General features: G+C 41.9%; 1 protein-coding gene across 2 annotated transcripts in view; it reads right to left on the reverse strand.

Moving 5' to 3' along the window:
- LOC117438927 (mothers against decapentaplegic homolog 2) overlaps positions 1 to 22,068 on the reverse strand; it is an 88,846-nt gene that overhangs the window by 22,567 nt on the left and 44,211 nt on the right. The window contains exons 3-4 of one of the 2 annotated variants that reach the window (XM_034074282.1): positions 3,204 to 3,293; positions 1,838 to 2,031 (exon numbers count right to left, since the gene is read on the reverse strand). In XM_034074282.1, the coding sequence (XP_033930173.1) occupies positions 1,838 to 2,031; positions 3,204 to 3,293 (284 nt within the window). The remainder of the gene's footprint in view (positions 1 to 1,837; positions 2,032 to 3,203; positions 3,294 to 22,068) is intronic. The other variant, XM_034074283.1, reaches the window with a different exon arrangement.

The raw sequence follows: 22,068 nt of genomic DNA on the forward strand, positions 1-22,068 counted from the left end.
TAGGTGGAGCACCCTGTGGAGAAAGAACTGGCTGGATGGGTGCACACAAACAATTGTGGTCAACGGCTCAATGTCTAGCTGGAGACCAGTAATGAGTGGTGTCTCTCAGAGATCGGTGTTGGGACCGGTCTTGTTTAACATCTTTGTCGGTGACATGGACAGTGGGATTGAGTGCACCCTCAGCAAGTTTGCCAATGACACCAAGCTGTGTGGTTGTGTTGATATGCTGGAGGGAAGAAATGCCATCCAGAGGAACCATGAGACGCTTGTGAGGTGGGCTGATGCCAACCTCATGAAGTTTAAGCATGCCAAGTGCAAGGTCCTACACTTGGGTTGGAGCAATCCCAGGCACAGCTACAGGTTGGGCAAAAAGGAAATTCATGGTAGTCCTGCGGAGAAGGACTTGGGGGTGTTAGTCAATGAGAAAATGAACATGAGCTAGCAGTGTGAGCTTGCAGCCCAGAAAGCCAACCGTATTCTGGGCTGCATCAAAAAAAGCATTACTAGCTGGTCAAGGGAGGTAATCCTGCCCCTCTACTCTGCTCTTGTGCGACCCCACTTGGAGTATTGTGGGCAGTTCTGGTGTCCTCAACACAAAAAGGACATGGAACTGTTGGAACAAGTCCAGAGGAGAGCCACGAGGATGATCAGGGGACTGGAGCACCTCCCATATGAAGACAGGCTGAGAAAGTTGGGGCTGTTCAGCCTGGAGAAGGCTGTGTGGAGACCTCATAGCAGCCTTCCAGTATTTGAAGGGGGCCTACAGGGATGCTGGGGAGGGACTCTTCATTAGGGACTGTAGTGGTAGGAAAAGGGGTAACGGGTTGAAACTTAAACAGGGGAGGTTTAGATTGGATATAAGGAAGAAATTCTTTACTGTTAGGGTGGTGAGGTACTGGAATGGGTTGCCCAGGGAGACAGTGAATGCTCCATCCCTGGCAGTGTTCAAGGCCAGGTTGGACAGAGCCTTGGGTGATACGGTTTAGTTTGAGGTGTCCCTGCCCATGGCAGGGGGATTGGAACTAGATGATTCTGGGCCCCTCAGTTCAAGAAGGACAGGGAATTGCTTGAAAGAGTCCAGTGCAGAGCCACAAAGATGATTAAAGGAGTGGAACACCTCCCTTATGAGGAGAGGCTGAGTGAGCTGGGTCTCTTTAGCTTGGAGGAGAGGAGACTGAGGGGTGACCTCATCAATGTTTACAAATATGTAAAGGGTGAGTGTCAGGATGATGGAGCTATTTCTTTTTCAGTGATATCCAGTGACAGGACAAGGGGCAATGGGTGTAAACTGGAGCATAGGAGGTTCCACGTTAACATCAGGAAGAACTTCTTTACTGTAATTCTGACAGAGCACTGGAACAGGTTGCCCAGGCAGGTTGTTGTGTCTCCTACGTTGGAGATATTCAAGGCCTGCCTAGACAAGTTCCTGTGTGATATACTCTAGGTTACCGTGCTCTTGCAGGGGGGTTGGACTAGATGAGCTTTTGAGGACCCTTCCAACCCTTGGGATTCTGTGATTCTGTGATCTTAAGGTCCTTTCCAACCCTAACTGTTCTATGATTCTATCTCTATTTTCCTTTTCATTCCCAATTGTATTTAGCCAGCTGGAAACTGCTAGCAGTACTGAAATTGTTTATCAGATGTGTGCAAAACATTTTCAAAGACTTTTCACTAAATTTACTATTAAAAACTTTCAGGGGATGCTATTCTCAAAACCTGCATCTCTAAGAACCTTGTACTTCTGGCGAGAGAAAGCATCATCTTTCCCTATTTTTCATTTAAAATATTATGCTGAACAAGTATGTATAGATGCTGCTAGCAGAAGCAGGCTTCCTACCTGGTGTCTCCACTCTCTGGTAGTGGTAAGGGTTTACACATACTTCATCCTTTTTAAGATTAAAAGCATATTCACAGTTTTCAATTGCTTTAAGTTCATGATGGCTGTGAAGATCTGGCCAGCGCCACAAACGACAGTAAATAACATGTGGTAATCCTTTACGATGAGATACCTGCAAACGGCCATCAAGAGATCTACAGAGGAAAGATGTTGAGAAGTATTTAGAAACCACATACTGTCTCTTAATCGCTTGAAGCAACAGTGCACACACAAGATGGGCAGTTGCTTTATTCTCAGAATTCAGTGGGTTGACACTGCTAGTGACATTTATACTTTTGTTAAAAGGCTTCAAATGTGATATAAATTATGGTATCAAGTGGAGTCTTAACTTATTTTTGAGCTGCTCAAATTATTGCCAATGGACTTACAGTTCATTAAAAGCCACTCGCTTTACCTCCAACCAAGCATTTAGTATGATTTCATTGTATATTTTTTTATTAAATGCAGAAGACTGTTGATTAAATAAATAAATAAATAGATCACACACTTAACAGTCCCTTCCACTGCTAAACCTCAAGGCTTTGCTGTGACATGGATGCTTTATAGCTATGTGTATATATATATATATATATAGGTATACAAATTCCCACAGTATTGCAAACAAGCCTATAAACGGTAAGCTGCCCAAGTGATCCACATGACAGTATAACACAAAAAGCATGAATGCACATCTTGTAAGGGCCATACAGTTTATCTTCTTGACTTCATCTGCCTCGTTACCAGCTGAAAGTGTTTTGCTAGTTTTAAGACAGACTGCATATGCTTACACAAATACAGATGTTTATGATTGTTATGGGATGGGAGACAAACCTCAATACACAAATCAAATAATGTGACATGAAAAAATAAAGACCTGTTTAGAATTTGCCCACCATTAACTACTGAAGAATTTACAAACAATTCTTTAGTAGCTCATATCTGAGCCAAAGAGCAAGATTTAACTGAAAGCTTGTGACATACAAAGCTGTTTAAACACTTGGCAAGATTAAGTCTAAAGAAGTAAGTTTCCCAACTTTGTTAATATAAATACCAAATCACATTAAAGCTTACATTCAACAAATCTTTCCATTCTTCAAATAGCATTGGTGTGAAAAAGGAATACTGCAGAATTAGTTTCATTGGTCAAAACATCAACTGAAAACATAGGGATTTCTACACTGGCAAGCAAATATTTTCAAATGCTGTACCACGAGAGGCTTAGGAAGCATTTTAGTCTATTTTACAACTAAAGCATCCCATTACAGACCCTCAGAAGCCAATCCCTCCCACAAGTTTTCTATGATGCGAGAGAGGGCAGAATATTCACCTGGTTTGTTCAGAGAAGCTGTAAAGGCCTGTTGTATCCCACTGATCTATCGTGTTTGGTGTACTCAGTCCCCAAATTTCAGGGCAAGTGCTGTGCATAAATTGAAAACAAAAAAAAACTGATATGAATATGGAACATGGTTATTCAAAACACCATGATGTCAAACTTGAAAAAATGTACAGAATGCTTCCTTTCACATAGAAGACAGAGCATTGTTAGACTTGCATTTAAGCTGACATCTCATGCTATATTTTCTATATGAAGGAAATGGAACACGTGATTCAAGGTAAATGATAATGCCTTTAAAATATGAACAAGTTATTTGGTTTAAAAGTAGTCAATACAGCTGTAATGTTCCTTAAAACAGGCAAAACTTCCTCAGCCTAGCTCTTAACAAAATTCAGTTTTAAAGGGTAGTTTTGGTTTTTGTTGTTTGGGTTTTTTTTTACTTTTTTTTTTTAAATAAGCTTCCCTATATTGTCATATAAAGGCCATGTATATCTGAAACTGAACATCATAATCTAACTTTCAGGTACCACCAATTTAAGCATTAATCTCATTCTCCACACACATACTAACTTGCTGCTTTTCCCAAAACAGAAAAATCTGGACTCTGAAGAAAAAACACATTGTAGATAATACTTCTATTTTCTGTACTCCCCTTCATTAAAGAACTAAATATTCCTTTCCACAATATACAAAACATACAATGTTTAACACAGGTTTACAGCACAGTATTTTAAGACTTAACTATAGAATAATTATACTTTAGTTGCTAAATAAAGTCAGAGGAAAGGAGAGAGAACCAATTCTTTTCCAAACTGGTTCAATGACAAGATCACAACAGGAAAGAAAAAGGGGCCTTCAGTCACAGACACAAGAAAAAGGAGCCTTCAGTCATAGACACAAACTAAAATCAACAGCAGATTTAAGCAAAACAAGAAATCAATATGGGCTTATAAATGGCCAGCAGACTTTAAGAAGCATAAATCAAGCTCATAAACTTGCTCTGTGACCACTGAAAATTGATAGTTTAAGTAACGCACAACTAGACTTCGCACCTCAGAAAGAATTTGGTTCACAAGTAATTTATATCTCCACTTTGTAATTACAATGCCTGAAGTTGGACTGGCTGCTACATTACCTTTAAAATGAATAGCCTCTGAAAAGCTGCAACAGAAAGAATCCAAGCTCATAAAACTCCTGGTTTTAAATATAGGTGTTGTGATTTAAATTTCAACTACTAAACTTAGCTGATATACTCACAAATTTGTATTGAGTGCTTAAGGGGAGAGACATGAGGTAGGTCTTATTTCTCCTCCCTACACAGGGAAACTGCCTTAGTGCAATGAAAGAAAAGACCAGACAGCACAGCACTGTACTTAAAACCACATTCAGAGCTGACAACCACCTCAATTCCACAGTGCCATTAATGAAACATAAGTGTGGGCTACTGAAGGGAAAGAATGGTTATTGTCCCCTTCTTGCCTGTCCCACATGTCTCATTTCCTATGCCATCTGTGTCAATGACAAAAAAGAATGGTCCATAATGAAACAAAAAAAATAGAAAAGTACTGTTTGGCAGGGGTTGTGGGAACATAACCTTGAAAATAGGGGAGTTAACACTGCTGTTAGCAAAAGGTAGTCTTATACCAGTTGCAAGACACATGAGGTAACGGCTGGTTTTGGCTCCTCCCTGAAAAGTCCCACTTTGGAAATCCCCGAAAAATCCCCAATCCCCAGAGACTCTTTTTGCATAGCTGGCCACTTCTTCCAAGGTAAGCTGTCCCCTTACATTGGAATGAGTGTGCATTTTTGCTAGCATAAAAAGCCCAAGCCTCATGCAGTGTGGGGAGGCAGACCTTCATACCACCAGGGTCAATGTTGCCTCCGTGGGGACACCCGCTAAGGTTGAGCCTGCCACCTCGCACTGTGATATTTCTTGAAGCTGGTTTCCTGATCGTCACATGGCCTTTGGGGTTGGTAAAATAACCAAACATCAGAAATATCATTTACTGCATCTTTTGTTATCTCTATATTTTCCCTGTATTAATAAGCTAGTTGTGATTCTTTATTTTGTTGTGTTTCTCTCAACCAGGAATACTTGAACTCTCGAACAGAATTGGCCATGAGGATGGGATTCCGGGTCTGAGAGAGCGTGAGAGAAATATCTGGGTATAACAAGAATTAGTGGTGCCGTGGAGCAGGGTGCACAGCTACCGGACTGCGCCGCATATTAGTGTGTAGTGGGGATGTGTAGTGGAGTGCACAGCTACCGAATTGTTCGATGGTTTTGATGCGTGGATAGACTCCACAGCTCGTTGAAGTTGTAAAGTAGGTATGCTTTTATTCAGCGCTGAGGTGCATGGGGATAGCTCCTCCAAAGTATGCACACCTCAGGGTTGTTTTCCCTTTACATTTATTCTCTTAAGGTATACATATACATTAGGTTAGTTGATATGCCTATACATATTTATTATCTATCCCCGCTTTATATTATAATGAGCTAGAAGGCCCTTTGCGCCTGTGCAGTGCCCCCCTCGGCCATGGGCGAGGGTCTCAGGATGAAGCAAATGAGTCTTCCTCTTGTGGGTAGGGGTCTTCAAGATGAAGTAAGCAGTCTTCCTCATAGTGTACTTTTCACCTTTGGCACAGTTGGACGCCCCAGTAATCACGCAATTAGCTGAAACCAGCTATATCTGTATTTCTTTTGATTAACTAGCAAGGATTTAAGACAGTGTGACCTTCCTACAAAATTTATTGCAGGACTGGCAAACAAGGAGTATCCCAAGCTAGCAGATATTTGGGAGGCTCTGTTCCTAAAGTAACAACCTAACTGATAAGTTGAAGGAAGTGTGAAGTAATTCATGTTTATTTGAGTCACTAAGTCCTGTTATCTCAACACAGACTTACAACACAGACATTGTTCTTTAAAGCTAAAGATACTTTTGAAGGTTAGTGTGAAACAATTAACTCATGTTTAGTGGGGCCACCAATTTCCACAGACTCACAACATAACTATGTTTTTCGGGCACTAGGTTTTCTTATATCAAGCCTCTTGTGCATTAATCACAGAATCCCAAGGGTTGGAAGGGACCTCGAAAGATCATCTAGTCCAACCTCCCTGCAAGAGCAGGGTAACGTAGAGTACATCACACAGGAACTTGTCCAGGCAGGCCTTCAATATCTCCAACGTAGGAGACCCCACAACCCCCCTGGGCAACCTGTTCCAGTCCTTTCATTTAAAGTTACTGACTGAATGTTCCCAAGTGACATCCATTTAGCGTCTGTAACAATTATCTAATTAAAAAACTGTCATAAAGTACAGCAAGATAAAGCATTTTCAGAATCACATTTAGACTTTTAAGATCATGACATTTGATTCATCAGATTGCAGACTTCTTAAAAATAATGGTCTTGGTTTAACTTTCTGAATACCTGATTCATAGCTAGTAAGCTTAATCAGCTTAATATTTTGACATAAGCTTTGAGACAAGATACTGTTTCTCTTAAAACAAGAAAAAATAAGTTTTTGGAAGGATAAATTGTAGGTTTGGTCACTGCAATATACAACCTCAGGTATTACACACAATTATGACAACAGAGGGTTGGAACTGGATGGTCTTAAGGGACACCTTCCACTAAGAGCAGGCTGCTTCAAGCCCCTGTATCCAACCTGGACTTGAACACTGCCAGGGGTAGGTCAGCCACAGATTCTCTGGGCACCCCGTGCCAGCACCTCAGCACACTCACAGGGAAGAACTGTATGTGAACTATAGTGAATATAATAGAATATATGTGCAATCACAGCTGTGAGCAACCCACAAATAACAGCTACAGGCTCACACCTCAGCTGCAGATTTGGAGTGGCCTGGGAATGAGTTGATCCATTTCGATGCTCAGCTGATTGATCTCCTTTTACAGATATTAAATTCTGTGGTATAATCACTGAAATGTCTTTCAAAGTCTTCTTGCTCAGAGATGAGTACTCAAATCATCTGGGATTAGGCTATTATAAATTATAAACAGCTTTCCTTACAAGCACATCCACTTTTATGGACAGATCTTGGTTTTGCAGTAGTTTTTTGCTCCTCACAGCTTTAGCACAACCAACTTATGGTTGGGCTTAAACAGCCTTCAGACAGTGGTCCCTTTTCATCATAGCACAAGTGGATCACTGCAACAGTTGAGAAAGTAGGCTGCCTTCTGCATTACTCCTAGATACAAGAAACACTTAAGACATCAGAATGCTCTTGAAACTGCATGGCATAAGCCTCAGGCTCCTACTACTTTGTTTTTACAAAAGACATTATAATGCTACAGTCCTGAATTGTAGTTAATGTCTAGGATTACCTTCAAACTGTGCTGAAGAAAACTAAAAACTAAAATGCTGCAGAGGGGATTTAAAACACCACAGGTTTTTTTTACAAGATGGGAAATGTAAAGATTTATTAGATAACCTTACATAGTTTAAAAATGCTTCTGTAAATAGATCATAGGACTTTTGTTGGTGAGGACATAAGAATACCTCGGAAGCAACAATATATAGAGATGCACTGAAGCAGACAAGCATTGCTTACATAACACCCCTCAAAAGAATCCCAAACAGAAGATTTGCTTTCACTCAGAATGTCACACAGCTGCAGAGATTGTGCTTTTGCAGAGATTGAAGGGGGAAGTAGGATTAAAAGCAGAGTTGGGTTTTTTTCCCCTTAATGCTCCATAATTTTTGTCTCTTCCTGCCCCCTGGTGCACAGGCCTGCTGCTTTCACACAGGCACATTTGTACAGCCCTGCATCTCTCAGAGGTATTTGCGAACAAATATGTGCATCATTTAACATGGGAAGGATCTTCGTAAATACTAAGGCGAATACAAAGTATTCTTATTGATTTATCTAAAAATTATCAAAGCATCTGCAGAACTTTCAGTGTTGCAATATATATTCTTTCTATTCCAGACAGATATTTAAAAATCACCATTAAGTGAGAATGGATAGTAATATGTATGTATGTATATTTAAACATACAACATTCATTACTGAAGAGTGTTTCAGCACGAGTTCAGGATATAGCATCATCTACAGCATGAGAGAAAGACTGTTTATTTGCTTAACACATTGATTCCTTTCTTTTATTTCTAGACAAACAAAGATGCTAGCACAGACCTGCTGTGGGTTACACCTTAGGAGCTGGAAATGTGGTTTAGATCTAACAGGTAGGAAGGACCAAAGCAGAATTAAAGGCTTTGAAAAGGTTAAGACTTGTCACCCATTTAACTGCTGCAATTCTGCTCTTACTTATTCCTCATTACTTAGAGGAATGATTTCCTCTAAGAGTTACAAAAAAGACACTACCAGTTTCTTATCACTGGGTATTACCACAGGACAAGCTTTTCACTATTTACCCACCCAACCCAGAATAATTTGTGCTCAGGCATTTAGGGATTATGTGTCTTTATGAGTCTCAGATACTGGACTACACAGGATTGTGCTTTCAGGGCCATTTGAAAGCTTATTTAAATAACACTCTCACTACACAATTAAAACCAGTTTGGTTCCAGTGTAGTTAACTTGCCAAGGGTACAAGAAGGTGCTATACAGTCTAATTCTAAAAAAAAAAAAATTCTCTCCCTTTTGCCACCTGAAACACAGGGCTCAGGTTCACCTCCAGTGGCTATAAGCGATTTAGTCCCTGATATATACAAACCAAATTCTAAATAATTCAGATGAGGACATGATGCTGCAGTCCCTGTTTGTGTCAAACAGGATACACTCAGGTGAACACCACCACTGATTTTAACAGTCTAACTGTACACAGGAAATAAATAAATAAATAAGTAGGAAGCTTTACAAAATGAGAAAGTATCTTATTTTTTGTGATTCTGGATTGTAAAACACTACCATGCTTAACATTCTTGGCTGAGCCATCCAGCCCAAAAACAGTTCTGTTGACACAGAATCCCAGAACCATCAGTGTTGGCAGGGCCCTCTGGAGATCACCCAGTCCAACCCCTGCCAAGGCAGGGCCACCCAGAGCAGGACACACAGGAACATGCCCATGGTGGGTTTGGGATGGCTCCAGAGAGGGAGACTCCACAACCCCCTGGACAGCCTGTGCCAGGGCTCTGACACCCTCATGCAAAGAAGTTCTTCCTCATGTTGAGGTGATGCTTGTCCTGTGTTAGTTTATGGTCACTGCTCCTCAGTCCTGCTCAAGGAAGAAGCAGACTGACAGCCAAGTGACAGCCAAACCTACCTCCTAGATTTCCTAGATGGAAAACCCACCCACCTACGGGTACATGAACTGCAAGGAAGAACAACCACAAACGGCAGTTCCCTTTTACTTGGAGGGGCATCACTACAGCTATTCTTCATTTACTCAGGAACAGCAAAACAAGAACCAGGCTAAAGCTCTGGGAGACACAGAAATGAAAGAAATGCAGAGATGGTGATTCTGAAGAAAGTGGATGGGTCATTCCCTAAACAGGGGCAAATCAGTGACCATTCCAAAGCAAATCTTACCACTTTTAGTTACATATTTTCCAGTTTTGTGATTCATAGACTAACACGATGTATCCTATGTCTCAGAAGAATGTTTTAGAGGTTATTTTAAGATACTGGGGAGAGTTCTGCTTAGCAGGGCCTCTGAACAGCACACACCCCTGCGAGAGGGAGGGATTTAGATTGCCTTGGGCATCATGTTTACCTGAAGCACATGGTAATCAGCACTGCCAGGCAGTTTGGCCCGTTTTAGTCCTAATCATACTAGTGGCATCTGAGGGTTCTGTAGCCTGAATGGGTTATCTGAGCTTCATCTGCACACCTGAGAAAGACAAAACTTGCCAATGAAAATTCATAGGTCAAGCAGGAATGCATTTTCACAGTAAAAAGTCTACGTACCTCCGGGAGATACTGAAAGTGAGTGTTCCTGGAATACCTTTTGCTTTTTGCTAACTGACTTTCAGCATATTCAGGTTGTGTCATAATTAGTCACTTGCAGAAGAAATATGATAGTGGTTTAATATGAATCTGGAAGACTTCTCAGGTTACGTAGTTTCTATTCCTGGCAGAATGGTCAGAGTTTAGAGGCAGCACAGACAGATACATTTCTTCTTGGTGTTTTAACCTGTGCCAGACAGTCCCTAGAGCTTGCCTAAAAACTATTAGAGTTCCTCTGGGGTTTTAGGTTGAAATACTACTGATTTCTCTGGGAAGTTTCAGCTGTAAAGTGATCAAATGGAGACAGGTAATAGTGACCATGGTTCTCATTTAATTAAAATGCCTTAAATAACCCTTACCACTGACTTTTCCATGTAATGAGACAACCTTCACTACTGCTGTTTTTCTGGCAAAGAAGTAACATTCCGATTTAGCAAACCTTTAGCTAAGAAAGAGTTATGCTAAGCTTGGCCACTGTATCTCCCTTCTCCTAGGGTGAGGGGTCTTAGCACGCACAAACGTTCAGCATCATTCAGATGCTTTACATTGCATTGTAAGCTTTGTGCATTGCAAGGATTAGATTTTAGTGCATCTGTGGCTAGCCAAAGTGAATCTCCTCTTAGTGATGAGGACTACCTCATTAATTTTAGTATATCAAACCAGCCCTTATTCTGAACTCTGCACAAGGCCTGTACAGATTTCCAAGTTGCTTCACTATAAGAAGCCCATCAAACCTGAGATTGAACATGTATAAATGGCTCTGGATTTTCCAGCAAAGTAACACCATTTGTCATTTATATTCTTCTCTTTATAAACCTTTTTCTAGGGCTTCAGCCATAATCTGTTTTGCTTGATGTATTTAGAGGGACCGTAAGGACAGAACTTTTTCTGCTGCTGTGCATCTGGCTAAAAACCAAGCCAGATTAAACAAATACAGAAGAGCAGACTGCCACATAATTAGAAGCTGCTAGGGATTGCTAGGCTCAAGGCCAAGCCCGAGTGCTAAAACCACAACTCATTTAAACTTGATAAATTGTTCCACCATGTAGATACTGCATTACACGGTTATTATGCAGCAGAAAGGGCAGAATCACACAGCAGAGAACAACTCATGCTCTAACAAGATTCAGTAAATCAGAGCAGACGAGTAAATAGCATTGCCAGGAAGACTGCAAACATTGATTTTGTTCTTCTCGTAACAAAGCATTCTCTCCTCAGCTGTATCTGTTGCTTTATAAAAGGAAGAAAACCGAGGAGGCTAAATCTTTTCCTCGACTATTTGTTGCCATGAGCTCTGTGCCCCAATTATCCTCCTGTGACTACTTCATACATATCTAGATCTACCAGACCAAGAACAGAATGTGGAATAAGGATACAATAGGGAGGAAAGGAAAGCAAGCATACCCTGTGTCGTGGTTTAAACTAAATCTGCACAATTCCCCCTTTGTTTCCGGCGCCCTATCTCTCCCTCCTCCCTGGCAGAGCATGAGCTACTGCTGAACCCATGACAACCTGTCAGTTAAGCTGTTAAGTCATTCTATCAGTCAATAATTATTTAAAGGCAGAATAGTATAATGAAAATATCTTGAAATGTCTCTTCCCCTCCCCTCACTGACTGTTGATGCTTCTGTTCCAATACCAGGGCCTGTATGCTGTGGGGAACTTCTTGCCAAGTGATGAGAATGTGTTTCAGCCCAGTTTTCACATAGAACCTCTAAGGTCTTTGACAGACCTCAGTCAAGATGCCAACAGGATCCTGCCAGGTAAAAATGGAAGCAGCAGTGATGGCATTGTTTCTCATCGTACAGAAGGTATCCTGAATAGAAACCACAGAGATACAGGGTCTCTGACCAATATCAAGAGAGCAAATTCCGATGCAGAAATAATAACATCGCGAAGCCCAATGGGAAAGGAAAATGTGGTCACCTTCAGCAACACTTTGCCAAGAGTCAACACACCATCCATGGAAGACCCGGCAAGGCGAAACGCAACAATACATGCATCCATGGATTCTGCCCGTTTCAAGCAGCTGCTTTCCCAGCGGAAGAACAAGAATGGACGCCCCTCCTGTACTATCCCCCTGTATCAGATTAGTTGTAATAGGGTTGTGTAATCATCCAAGCCGCCCTTCAATTCAGCTCCTGATGTTCTGCCAGTAGAGCGGCTGGGGTGGACGCAAGAACTGTGGAGCATGTTGTGGGATAAAATAGAGACTTGCACTAATGTAGGACCTGAACCATGAGTAGCTAAGGACCCCATGGGAGTGTTAAAGTATTAAGGTGAGTTTGTACAAACTCCCCATACCAGCACAAAGGAGCGACTGAGTCATGCCTGGCAAACAGCAAACATGAAAGGCTTCTTGCTGCTTGCCTACAAAGGCATGGTAGATAAGAACACAGAGTTAGAGCAATAAGTAGCATTTACATTTTGAGCTAGAAAGAGTTAAAGGAGAAGTGTTGTTGCAGAGGCAGGCATTTGTACCTGCTGCAGAGCAGGGTGAGAGAATGTGTGGGAGGGGAAAAAAAAAAGTGCCACCCTGTGGGAATTCTTAAAGAGCCAAGGCCACATAGTGAGCGATCCCGATACCCTGAGCCTTATTACTGTAAAGTAAGATTTCTGGCAGGCATAAGCAAGGTCAATTGTCTTGTTAGGCCTCTGTAATTTTCCACTGAAAACGTGCAGAGAATGATCTCTGCCAAGGTTGTAGTTTCCCACTGTATTTTTAGAGTAAGGTATTTAATCGCAATTATAACAAGTTATAAACATTAGCTCTGTAAATGGTAGTAACCTCTAGACTAACCAATTAGAGCTCAGTATTCAAGGTTGTTACATAAGAAACCTAAGGGTGTAAGGGTATAAAAGAAGCACTATATCTGAATAAACTTTGGCAACTGCTTGATCACATTGATCATCTCTGCATTGTCCGGGACTCCAGCGTCAACAAGTGGCGCCCAAACAGGGACCCTCAGATCGGTAACCTTTGCAGAGGGTTTGAAGTCCGATCAGGAACGAGGGGGCAGGAGCCGGCCAAAATCGGCGCTGCCCCAGCGCTGCGGAAGTCAGCTAGCTGCAAAACTGGGATCTCGCCCTGATCAGGTGAGTGGCCGGTGAGGAGATGGGGCACTCGCTATCCAAAGATGAACAGGCGGTAATGGAGCTCCTCCAACATTTTCTCTCTAAGAGAGGACTAGAATATGATACTGCCGCCTTACAAAGGCTGTTAAAATGGTCCCAGGACCGTGGTCTTCTGCTCACAGTGCAGGCAGCGTTTGAAGTTTCTGAATGGGAACGTATAGAACAGACACTGTGGGACAAGATCAGTAATGGGAACGTAGTCGGAGGTGGAAGCCTCAGAATGGAGCCTATGCTAAAAAGATTGTTGCTCTGGAGTAAGGAGTTAATTGTGGGAGTCGGCAAAGCCTTTAATCTCGAGACTTGGGAGAAAATTACTAAGGAAAAAGCCTCTGATTTATGGATGTTTTCAGTCCTTAAAGTGAAGGGAGCAACCTTTAAAGAGACAGACTTAAAGTTAATGTTGAAATGGTCAAAGACACGTCACCCAGAGATTGATGAGTCTACCGCATTTGAGATCTCTTTGTGGAATGGGGCAGGAGTTAAGCTGTGAGAAGCAGCCACAGAAGGCAATGACACTGTGAAAGGTTTGTTAGTAGTTAGAGGTAGTTAGAGAACTGTTTTAGAGACATTGAAGTCAAAAAATGAGATCATGGAGACCAGCACACACAACCCCCCCCCCACCCCGAACCTCTGCTGGTTGCCACTGTGGCTGTGAAGACTGAGGACAGGGATGAAGACGATCCTTTCAACCCAGGCCCTATTGACCTCGAGAAGGAGCCTGTGCACGTTCATCAGTTTGCTGTTGCTGCTCCGGAGATTCTGACGCCTGATAATTCCGATGCTGACCTGGATAGTCCTTTTGACCTGGAGCCTATTCATCCAGAAAAGAAGCCCGATTTATATCCCCCAGATCCTCATGATAAATGGGCAGCTATAAAGGGAGAAGCGAGATTGGTGGGGGATGCAGATGTATTGCACTGTTTCCCGTGGTGTGTGTGCTTCCCACCCGAGATGGGAAGGTCTCTTGTATGCATATCAGGGGTATTGGGCAGAATGTGTCAGACCGTGGAGTTGGAACCCCATATACAACTCCTGTGATACAGTCTCTCTGTGATACTCGTGTACTAGAAGTTGGTAAACATAAGTATGTCCATGTTTCTATCAACCCTTGGAAACCTTTATAAATATGGCTTGTCCCTTCTTCCGATGTAGGCTGGCCACCTGTGTCGGAACAAGTGTGCATTTTGGTCAGTATAAAAGCCCAAGCCTCATGCGATGTGAGGGAGGCAGAGCTTCTTGGAGCTGGTTTCCTGATAGTCTTCACAAGGTCCTTGTGCCATGTTCTGTATATGGGACTATGTAGTGGGAGTAATGATTGTCTGGATTTTGTGTTTCAAATATTGCAGTTGTGTGGAGTGTGCTTGTGGGATCCCATATGTGTGTGTGTGTGTGTTGAGGACAGACGGTATTCTGTGTATTTTTTGTTGTCTGGTTCATGTAAAAGTTTTAAACGGGTAGCAGTTTAATATTTCGGGCAAGAAAGGATTAATGGAAAAGTGTGGTTGCTGCTGCTGAGAAGGCAGGCAGCTGTAGCTGCGTGTGTGCGATGAGGGCAGACGGTGTTCTGTGTATTTTTTTGTCGGGTTCATGTAAAAGTTTTTAGCCATCACCTAAGCAGTTAATTTCTGCAGCTGTTTCACATTCCGTTTGCATCAGAATGCTTCTGCTTTAAGGAATCACGGGTTGAATTAAAGATATTATCAAAGGTGTTTTAATGTTACTAACATTTTTAATCCTACTTTTAATGATTATTCCTTGTATATTACAATGTATACAACGTATTATAGAAAAAAGCTGTAAAGGGTATCTGGATCGCTCAAAAACAAGAAGGGGGATTTGTGGGAATTCTTAAGGAGTTAAGGCCACGTAGGTATTTAATCACAATTATAACAAGTTATAAACATTAGCTTTGTAAACGGTAGTAACCTCTAGACTAACCAATTAGAGCTCAATATCCAAGGCTGTTACATAAGAAACCTAAGGGTGTAAGGGTATAAAAGGAGCACTGTATCTGAATAAACTTTGGCAATTGATGATCACATTGATCGTCTCTGCATTGTCCGGGACTCCTGCATCAACACCACCCTAGCAGGAAAATACGCTGTGTTGCCAAAAAACGGAGCAAGAAAAAAGATACAAAAGCAGAGTGAGGCCACGGGTCTGTGCCCTTGTGTCTAATCCCGATAGAACTCAGAGACATGGAATGGAGATATGTGGGGTACCAGTGAATCAGAATCGAATATCGTAGACGAGGCAGACATGAAAAAGGAAGGAGCCCATGCAGCTCCAGTGTTTAAATGTAAAATGCTTACCAGGGCAAATGGACAAGAACAGACACACTGACAGACTATAGTCCCGAAGAGGTTAGTAACTTATTGGATAAATACAAACAGAGACCAGGACAGAAACCCCAGAACTGACTAGTTTGCCTCATGGAGAAAGGAACAGATACTGTACCGCTAGACAGGGTGGATGGAAAGAAACCCATACTACTATCAGAACAAGGAAATTCCATTGAACAAGTGATTGAAAAGCTAAGCCAATTAGGGGACTTACCAGGACTGGGTTTGGACAAAGCAGCTCAGGACCAGGGGAGAGTAGGAAAGGAGGAGATGTGGGAACTGCAAGCTGTCCTGTTCCCACTATGTGGATAATTAAAGAAGAAGAATTTCTAATAGTACACCTGGGTCTGGAGCAGCCCAGGGAGTGCTTGTGTGCATGGGTGCAAGGTCAGGCTGGGAAACAGCCTGAGGAGTGATTGTTTATAGAATGGAATTTATAGTGACTGAAGACAGTCACTGTGCTGTGGTTTCTGTTTGGCTTCATAGCTCATATCTAAACCCTCTGGTATTCCAGTGGGCCACACATGTGGCTGTTCAAGCCTGGAGGCAAATGCCTGGATTTGGGGGGGAGACTACTTCTTTCATGAGTTTTCGCTGGGGGGTGTGTGTGTGTCTCAGGAACACTGTGTCTTTTATAGACCAAGTGGACAATGCTATACAAAGGCAGATTGATGGTTACGGGGCTGCTCATGCCCTTTTATTTTGACTAGCGTATGAGGGTGCAGGTGGGGATTGCGGGACTGTGTTAGCCCCAGTCAGAGGAAAATTTACAGACATTGCTGAGTTGGTTGGGGCATGTCAGTGTAATAAAAGAGATAATGCTTGTTAATCAAATCATGCTTATACTAGTAAAAAAAAAGAAAAAACACAAAAACAAAAAACAAACCAAAACGGATGTCAACCTTAAATAGATAAGGAATAGGCCTTATATTAGCCACAGACATCCGTAATGTAAACAAACCAAATGTTAGCCTTGGATAGATAAGGAATAGGCCTTATATTAGCCACAGACATCCGGTAATGTAAAGAATACTTGTGCAAGCTCTGTATTTTTGCAAGACATGATAAATTACCATTTGTTAAGCGAAGGTCACAAGACAATTACAAGAAAAAGACTTGGGGCCTTCATCCCAGCGACCACCGGGAGGCAGGAAAAGACCCCCCCAACAACAGACTGGTGCAGATGCAGAGTACACCACAGAAGAACACGTATATCGGAAGTAAAGGACTATAAGAACCACAACCTCAAGGAAGGGGGGCGCGCGCCTTTGGTGGAGCAGAGGCTCCTCGGCTGCCCAGCGCTGTTTTGCTTGCTATTGCTTGCCAAATTTATTGTAATAAATTGACATATATTATTTTACTCAATTGATTCTTTGATTTTATCCGAGTACTTTATAACAATTTTGGTGCCGTGACTCGGATACAAGACGAGGTAGTGCGGAGCTCTCGTGTCAGGGAGTGAAACAAGGGGAACAGAAAATCACAAAATGGAATTTATAAACCTTTAGAATTAGTTTTAAGCAATGTTAAGTTCAATGGCTTTGTAACAGTAGCAGTGGAAAATTACTGAGGTGCATAATACATAGAAAAAATAGAGTACAGATAGAGAACATACTGGCACAAGATAAATTGTTATAGTTGATGTGGTCTTAAGAAAAACAGTCTAGAAAAACAGGACACAGGGATAAGGAGTATCTGGGAATAGCAGGTGTCCAGGATAGGCTGTGGGTAAACTAACTGATAAGTAGGAGGATAGGGGGATTATTATGTCTCTGGTGCTAGTGAACCAATTAAACTGGTATGAGCATCTACTGCGCGTGCTTCAAAGGCTGCCAGAAGTGATGAAGATTGTTGGAAGAAGTAAACGACCCTCAGAGACCACCACCACAGTTCTGTACGCATGCGGGGAGCTTTCTGGAAAATGATGTAATCCATACGTAGCCTCATGAATATGTATGTATGCCCAGGGACTATATAAGGATGGCTTGTGTAGTAATAGGGAGACACACGTTAGGAGGAGTTATCCCTCGTGTCTCCCGGCGCCGCAATAAAGAATACCTGCTTGTCAGCTTGAAAACTTTGTTGGCAAGTTTGTTCCTGGAGTTTTCTCCGAATCAATTTGGCACCCCAGATGGGACCCTCTCTGCTCGGCTGCAGGACCCGCTGAGGACAGGGCTCCCTAGGGCCCTCGGGAGTTTTTCCCGGAGGGACCCCTCAACTCATTCGGATCACTGCGGGAGCAGACAAGGACCATCTTCATAAAAGGTATTCTTTTCTTTTCTATAGTCTGTAAGGTGCAGGGGGCATCTTGCATAAAGACTGCATTGGTAATTGGGTTGGTTTGGTAAGCGTACGCAAGGTTTGGAAGCCTTCCGTAAATCGAGATAAGAAATCTCGTAGGTAAAGGCGTATACCCGGCTGCTAGCGTCCGTTTGGTATACACCCACAAGAAGCAGGGGGCTTCTTGTGGTTTGGGTTGTACAAGACACAGTGGGAGTCTTGTAGAAAAGGTTTTGGATTTTACTGGTATACACCCTCAAGAAGCAGGGGGCTTCTTGTGGTTTGGGTCCTGCAAGATGCAGGGGGTGTCTCGTGGAAATGGTTTTGGATCTTGTTGTGGCTTGTTACATTAAGGATTTTGGTCTTGTGATTTTGGTATTGGTGACAGGATATTATAACTGTGTTATTAACTGTGGTTTGTTTGATAGAATTTTAGTCTCTGTCTGTTTCAAGTGTTGTAACTGTGTGGAGTGTGTCTGTGGGATCCTGTGTGTGTGTGAGTGAGAGATTAATAATGGAAAATCAGCAGAGTGAAGAGATCATGCAAAAGAGTCCTTTAGGGTGCATTTTGGCACACTGGAAAGAACTGGGAGGGTCTCCTGGGGGCTCGGTAAATAAGAAAATGTTGTCCAGCTGTTTTGAAAAATTTTGTAACCGATGGTGGCCTTTGTATACTTTGGAAGATCAGGAAAAATGGTCTAAAAATGGAACCTGAACTGTAATACATTGTTACAATTAATGTTGTTTTGAGGCTGCAAGGAAAATGGCATGAAGTAATGTATGCTGATATGTTCTTCACTTTAAGAGACCACGTGGAGTGACAGACGCAATGCAAAATTAATATGGCTCCACCAGATCCCTTAATTTTGGCTTTGGAAAAGGACAGGGAAAAACTGAAAGTTAAGATGGAGAGATGTTGTTCAGCCTGTGATACTGGGGAAAGATGTTTAAAGTTAAAAAACAGTAATCAGGAAGATAGGCTGTAAAATTATCTGTCACAGGTACCTCCGAGGAGCACCCTCTGCATCTCTCCTCTGATATTCGTAAGGAGCGAGAGATCCCTGTCCCTGGCACCAAGCGGCAGATGCACATTCCGAGTTCAGAAAGGGTTAAAGCAGCAGTGCTGTTGCAGAGGCAGGCATCTGCAGCCCCTGCAGAGCAGGGTGAGCAGCTGTGAGGAAAAAAAAAAGGAAAACCAAGGGGGAAAGGAGGGGGGAGCTCGTGCAGCTCCTGTGTTTGAGCATGGGATGGGTGCTGGGGCAGGCAAACAAGCGGGAACAGACATGTGCACGGACGGGACTGAGGGGTTGTTGAATAAATGTGGACAGGAGGTAGCATGGAGAGCGTATAGGAATCAGGAACGAGTAGAAAAGAAAAAGCCGGGTCGTGCTATAGCCACGGCTGCGGTGGTTGCTTTGAAACTGCGGGGGGAGAGTTCGGACGCTGGAAGCGAGACTGCCCTTGGGGGGGGTAGTGCCATAGTGTGGCTCCAGCGACTGAATTGGAACCAGACTGACAGGGACCTGGGGAATCTACCCTGGCAGATCCACTGGTTAAATTAAAAGTAGAAACTAAAGGAAATAAAGTGGAATTTTAGTGGATAGAGGAGCAACTTATTTGGTGTTAAATCTGAGAGAAAGGAATTTGTTACAGATGTGGGAGCTACTGGCCACCAAGAAAAACAGAAAAAAAAAAAAAAACAACTCACAAACAACCCGAGGCATTCTTTCTGAAACCCTTAAAGTACAAATTGGGAAAAAAAATAGAAATGCATACATTTTTATGCATGCCAAATTCTCTAAAATATTTCTTAGGGTGAGAAGCAACATTTAAAGAAGGCAGAATGGAATTTAGAGTTAAAAACAAACAGTTAATTGCAGTTTTGAGTTTATCTTTAATTCAACAGAAAAGCAAACATGAGAACCTCCCTGAAATTGAAGAAATCCTTAATCAGGTATGTCTGGGAGTATGGGCATCTGAAATTCCAGGTAAGGTGAAAAATGCTTTGCCTGTTAAAGTGGAAATAAAAAGGGGGGCCTGCCCAATTAGAATAAAACAATATCCCTGAAAATTAGAAGATCAAAGGGAATTTAAAAAAAAAAAAGTCATTGATAAATTTTAAAATATACATTATTAATTGAATGTGAATTGGAATATAATATTCTGGACAGTAAAGAAATAGGATGATAAAAGTTGTAGATAGATTCAAGATCTCAGAGCAGTCAACAAAACTGCAGAGGATGTTTGTCCAGTAGTAGCTAATTTGTATGAATTATTGACTAAATTGAATAATAAGCAGAAATGTTTTGCCATCTTGGATTTAAAGGATGCTTTCTTTTGCTTACCATTGGCCAAAGAAAGCCAAAATTTATTTGCTTTTAAATGGGAAAATACTGACACAGGAAGGGAAACTCAATTAACTTAGACAGTATTACCTAAAGGATTTAAAACAGTCCAGCAATTTCTGGAAATCAGCACGAGAACTAGGATCATGGAAGCCACCTGCTCAGATGGGGACTCTGTTACAATATGTGGATGACCTATTAATTGCTACAGAAATAAAGGAAGAATGTATCCAGTGGACAGTGAAATTATTAACTTTTCTGGGACTGAATGGTTATTGGGTATCCAGACAAAAGGCCCAACTAATCCAAACCCTAGTTTCCTACCTAGGATATGAAATAACAGGAGGACAGAGAGAACTTGGAGCTTCTAGAAAAGAAGCCATCTGTCAGACTCCACAACCATCAGCTGGCAAGGAGCTCCGGACATTACTGGGAATGACTGGATGGTGCAGACTTTGGATCCATGATTACGGTGTTCTGGTAAGACCACTATATGAACTGTTGAAGGGAAATCCTCCCTCTTATAATGGACTAATTCAGCAGAGGAGGATTTTAGAAATTTAAAAACAGAGCTAATGAGAGCTGCAGCTCTGTGACTTCTGGATGTAACTAAATCCTTTTGGCTATATTCCTATGAAGAACAGGGAATAGCTTTGGGGGGTCCTTGCTCGAAATCTAGGACCCTACAGAAGGGTAGTGACGTTTTTCAAAACAGCTGGATGAAGCAAGCAAAGGATGGCCCAGATGCCTAAGAGCTGTGGCAGCAGTTGTCATGAATATTGAAGAAGCTCGCAAATTCACCTTGGGACAAAAATTACTGTGCTAATGTCCCATGTTGTATCAGCAGTCCTGGAACAGAAAGTAGCCCACTGGTTATCTCCTTCATGTTTTTTTTAAATACCAGGCCACCCTTGTGGAACAAGATGATATAGAAAGTGTGGTCACTAACGTTGTCAATCCAGCATCCTTTTGCAGGAACAATCGACAGAACCACTAACACAAGACTGCTTGGCCACCATAGAGACTGTATATTTGAGCCGACCAGACTTGAAAGAAAAACCTCTGGAAGATGCTGATTCTTGGTTTACTGATGGTAGTAGCTTCATGAAGAATGGTAAACGAAAGGCAGGATATGCCATTAACACCACTCCACATGTAACAGGGGCTAAACCTTTACCCTCGAACACTTCTGCCCAGAAGGCAGAAATAATAGCACTAATGAGAGCCCTGGAATTGGCTAAAGACAAAAGGATAAATATTTGGACTGATTATGCACATGGTGCTATCTGAAAAGAATGAGGACTTTTGAACAAACATGCTGCAGAAATTCTACAATTACTGGAGGCTGTTCAGCTACCTGAAGAAGCAGCTGTTATGTACTGTAAATGACATCAACAAGGTGACTCTGATCAGGAAATTGGAAATAATTTGGCCAATTCTGAAACCAAACGAGCAGTTGAATAATCACAAATCATGTCCTTAATCCATGATGGCAAACTAACAATTGAAAAATCTAAACCTAGGTATTCAAAAGGGGATAAAAATTGATTGAGGATCTAAAAGGACAGGAAAATAAAGAGGATTGGGTTCAGATACCTGATGGGCGAATTGTAATCTCCTATAACCAACTCTGGAAGTTAGTTCAGGGAGAACATAATAAAGCTCATTGGGGTAGCAACTCTTTATATAAATATTTAGACAAACAAATTGTAGGAAGAAATCTATACAACACAGTTCAATCAGTGACAAAACAATGTCAGCTATGTCTTAAGAATAAGCATAAAACTGAAAATAGAAATCAAATTGGGACAATTGTAAGAGGAAG

This window comes from Melopsittacus undulatus, unplaced genomic scaffold, assembly GCF_012275295.1.
Source record: "Melopsittacus undulatus isolate bMelUnd1 unplaced genomic scaffold, bMelUnd1.mat.Z mat_scaffold_77_arrow_ctg1, whole genome shotgun sequence".
In the NCBI taxonomy this organism is placed as follows: Eukaryota; Metazoa; Chordata; class Aves; order Psittaciformes; family Psittaculidae; genus Melopsittacus; species Melopsittacus undulatus.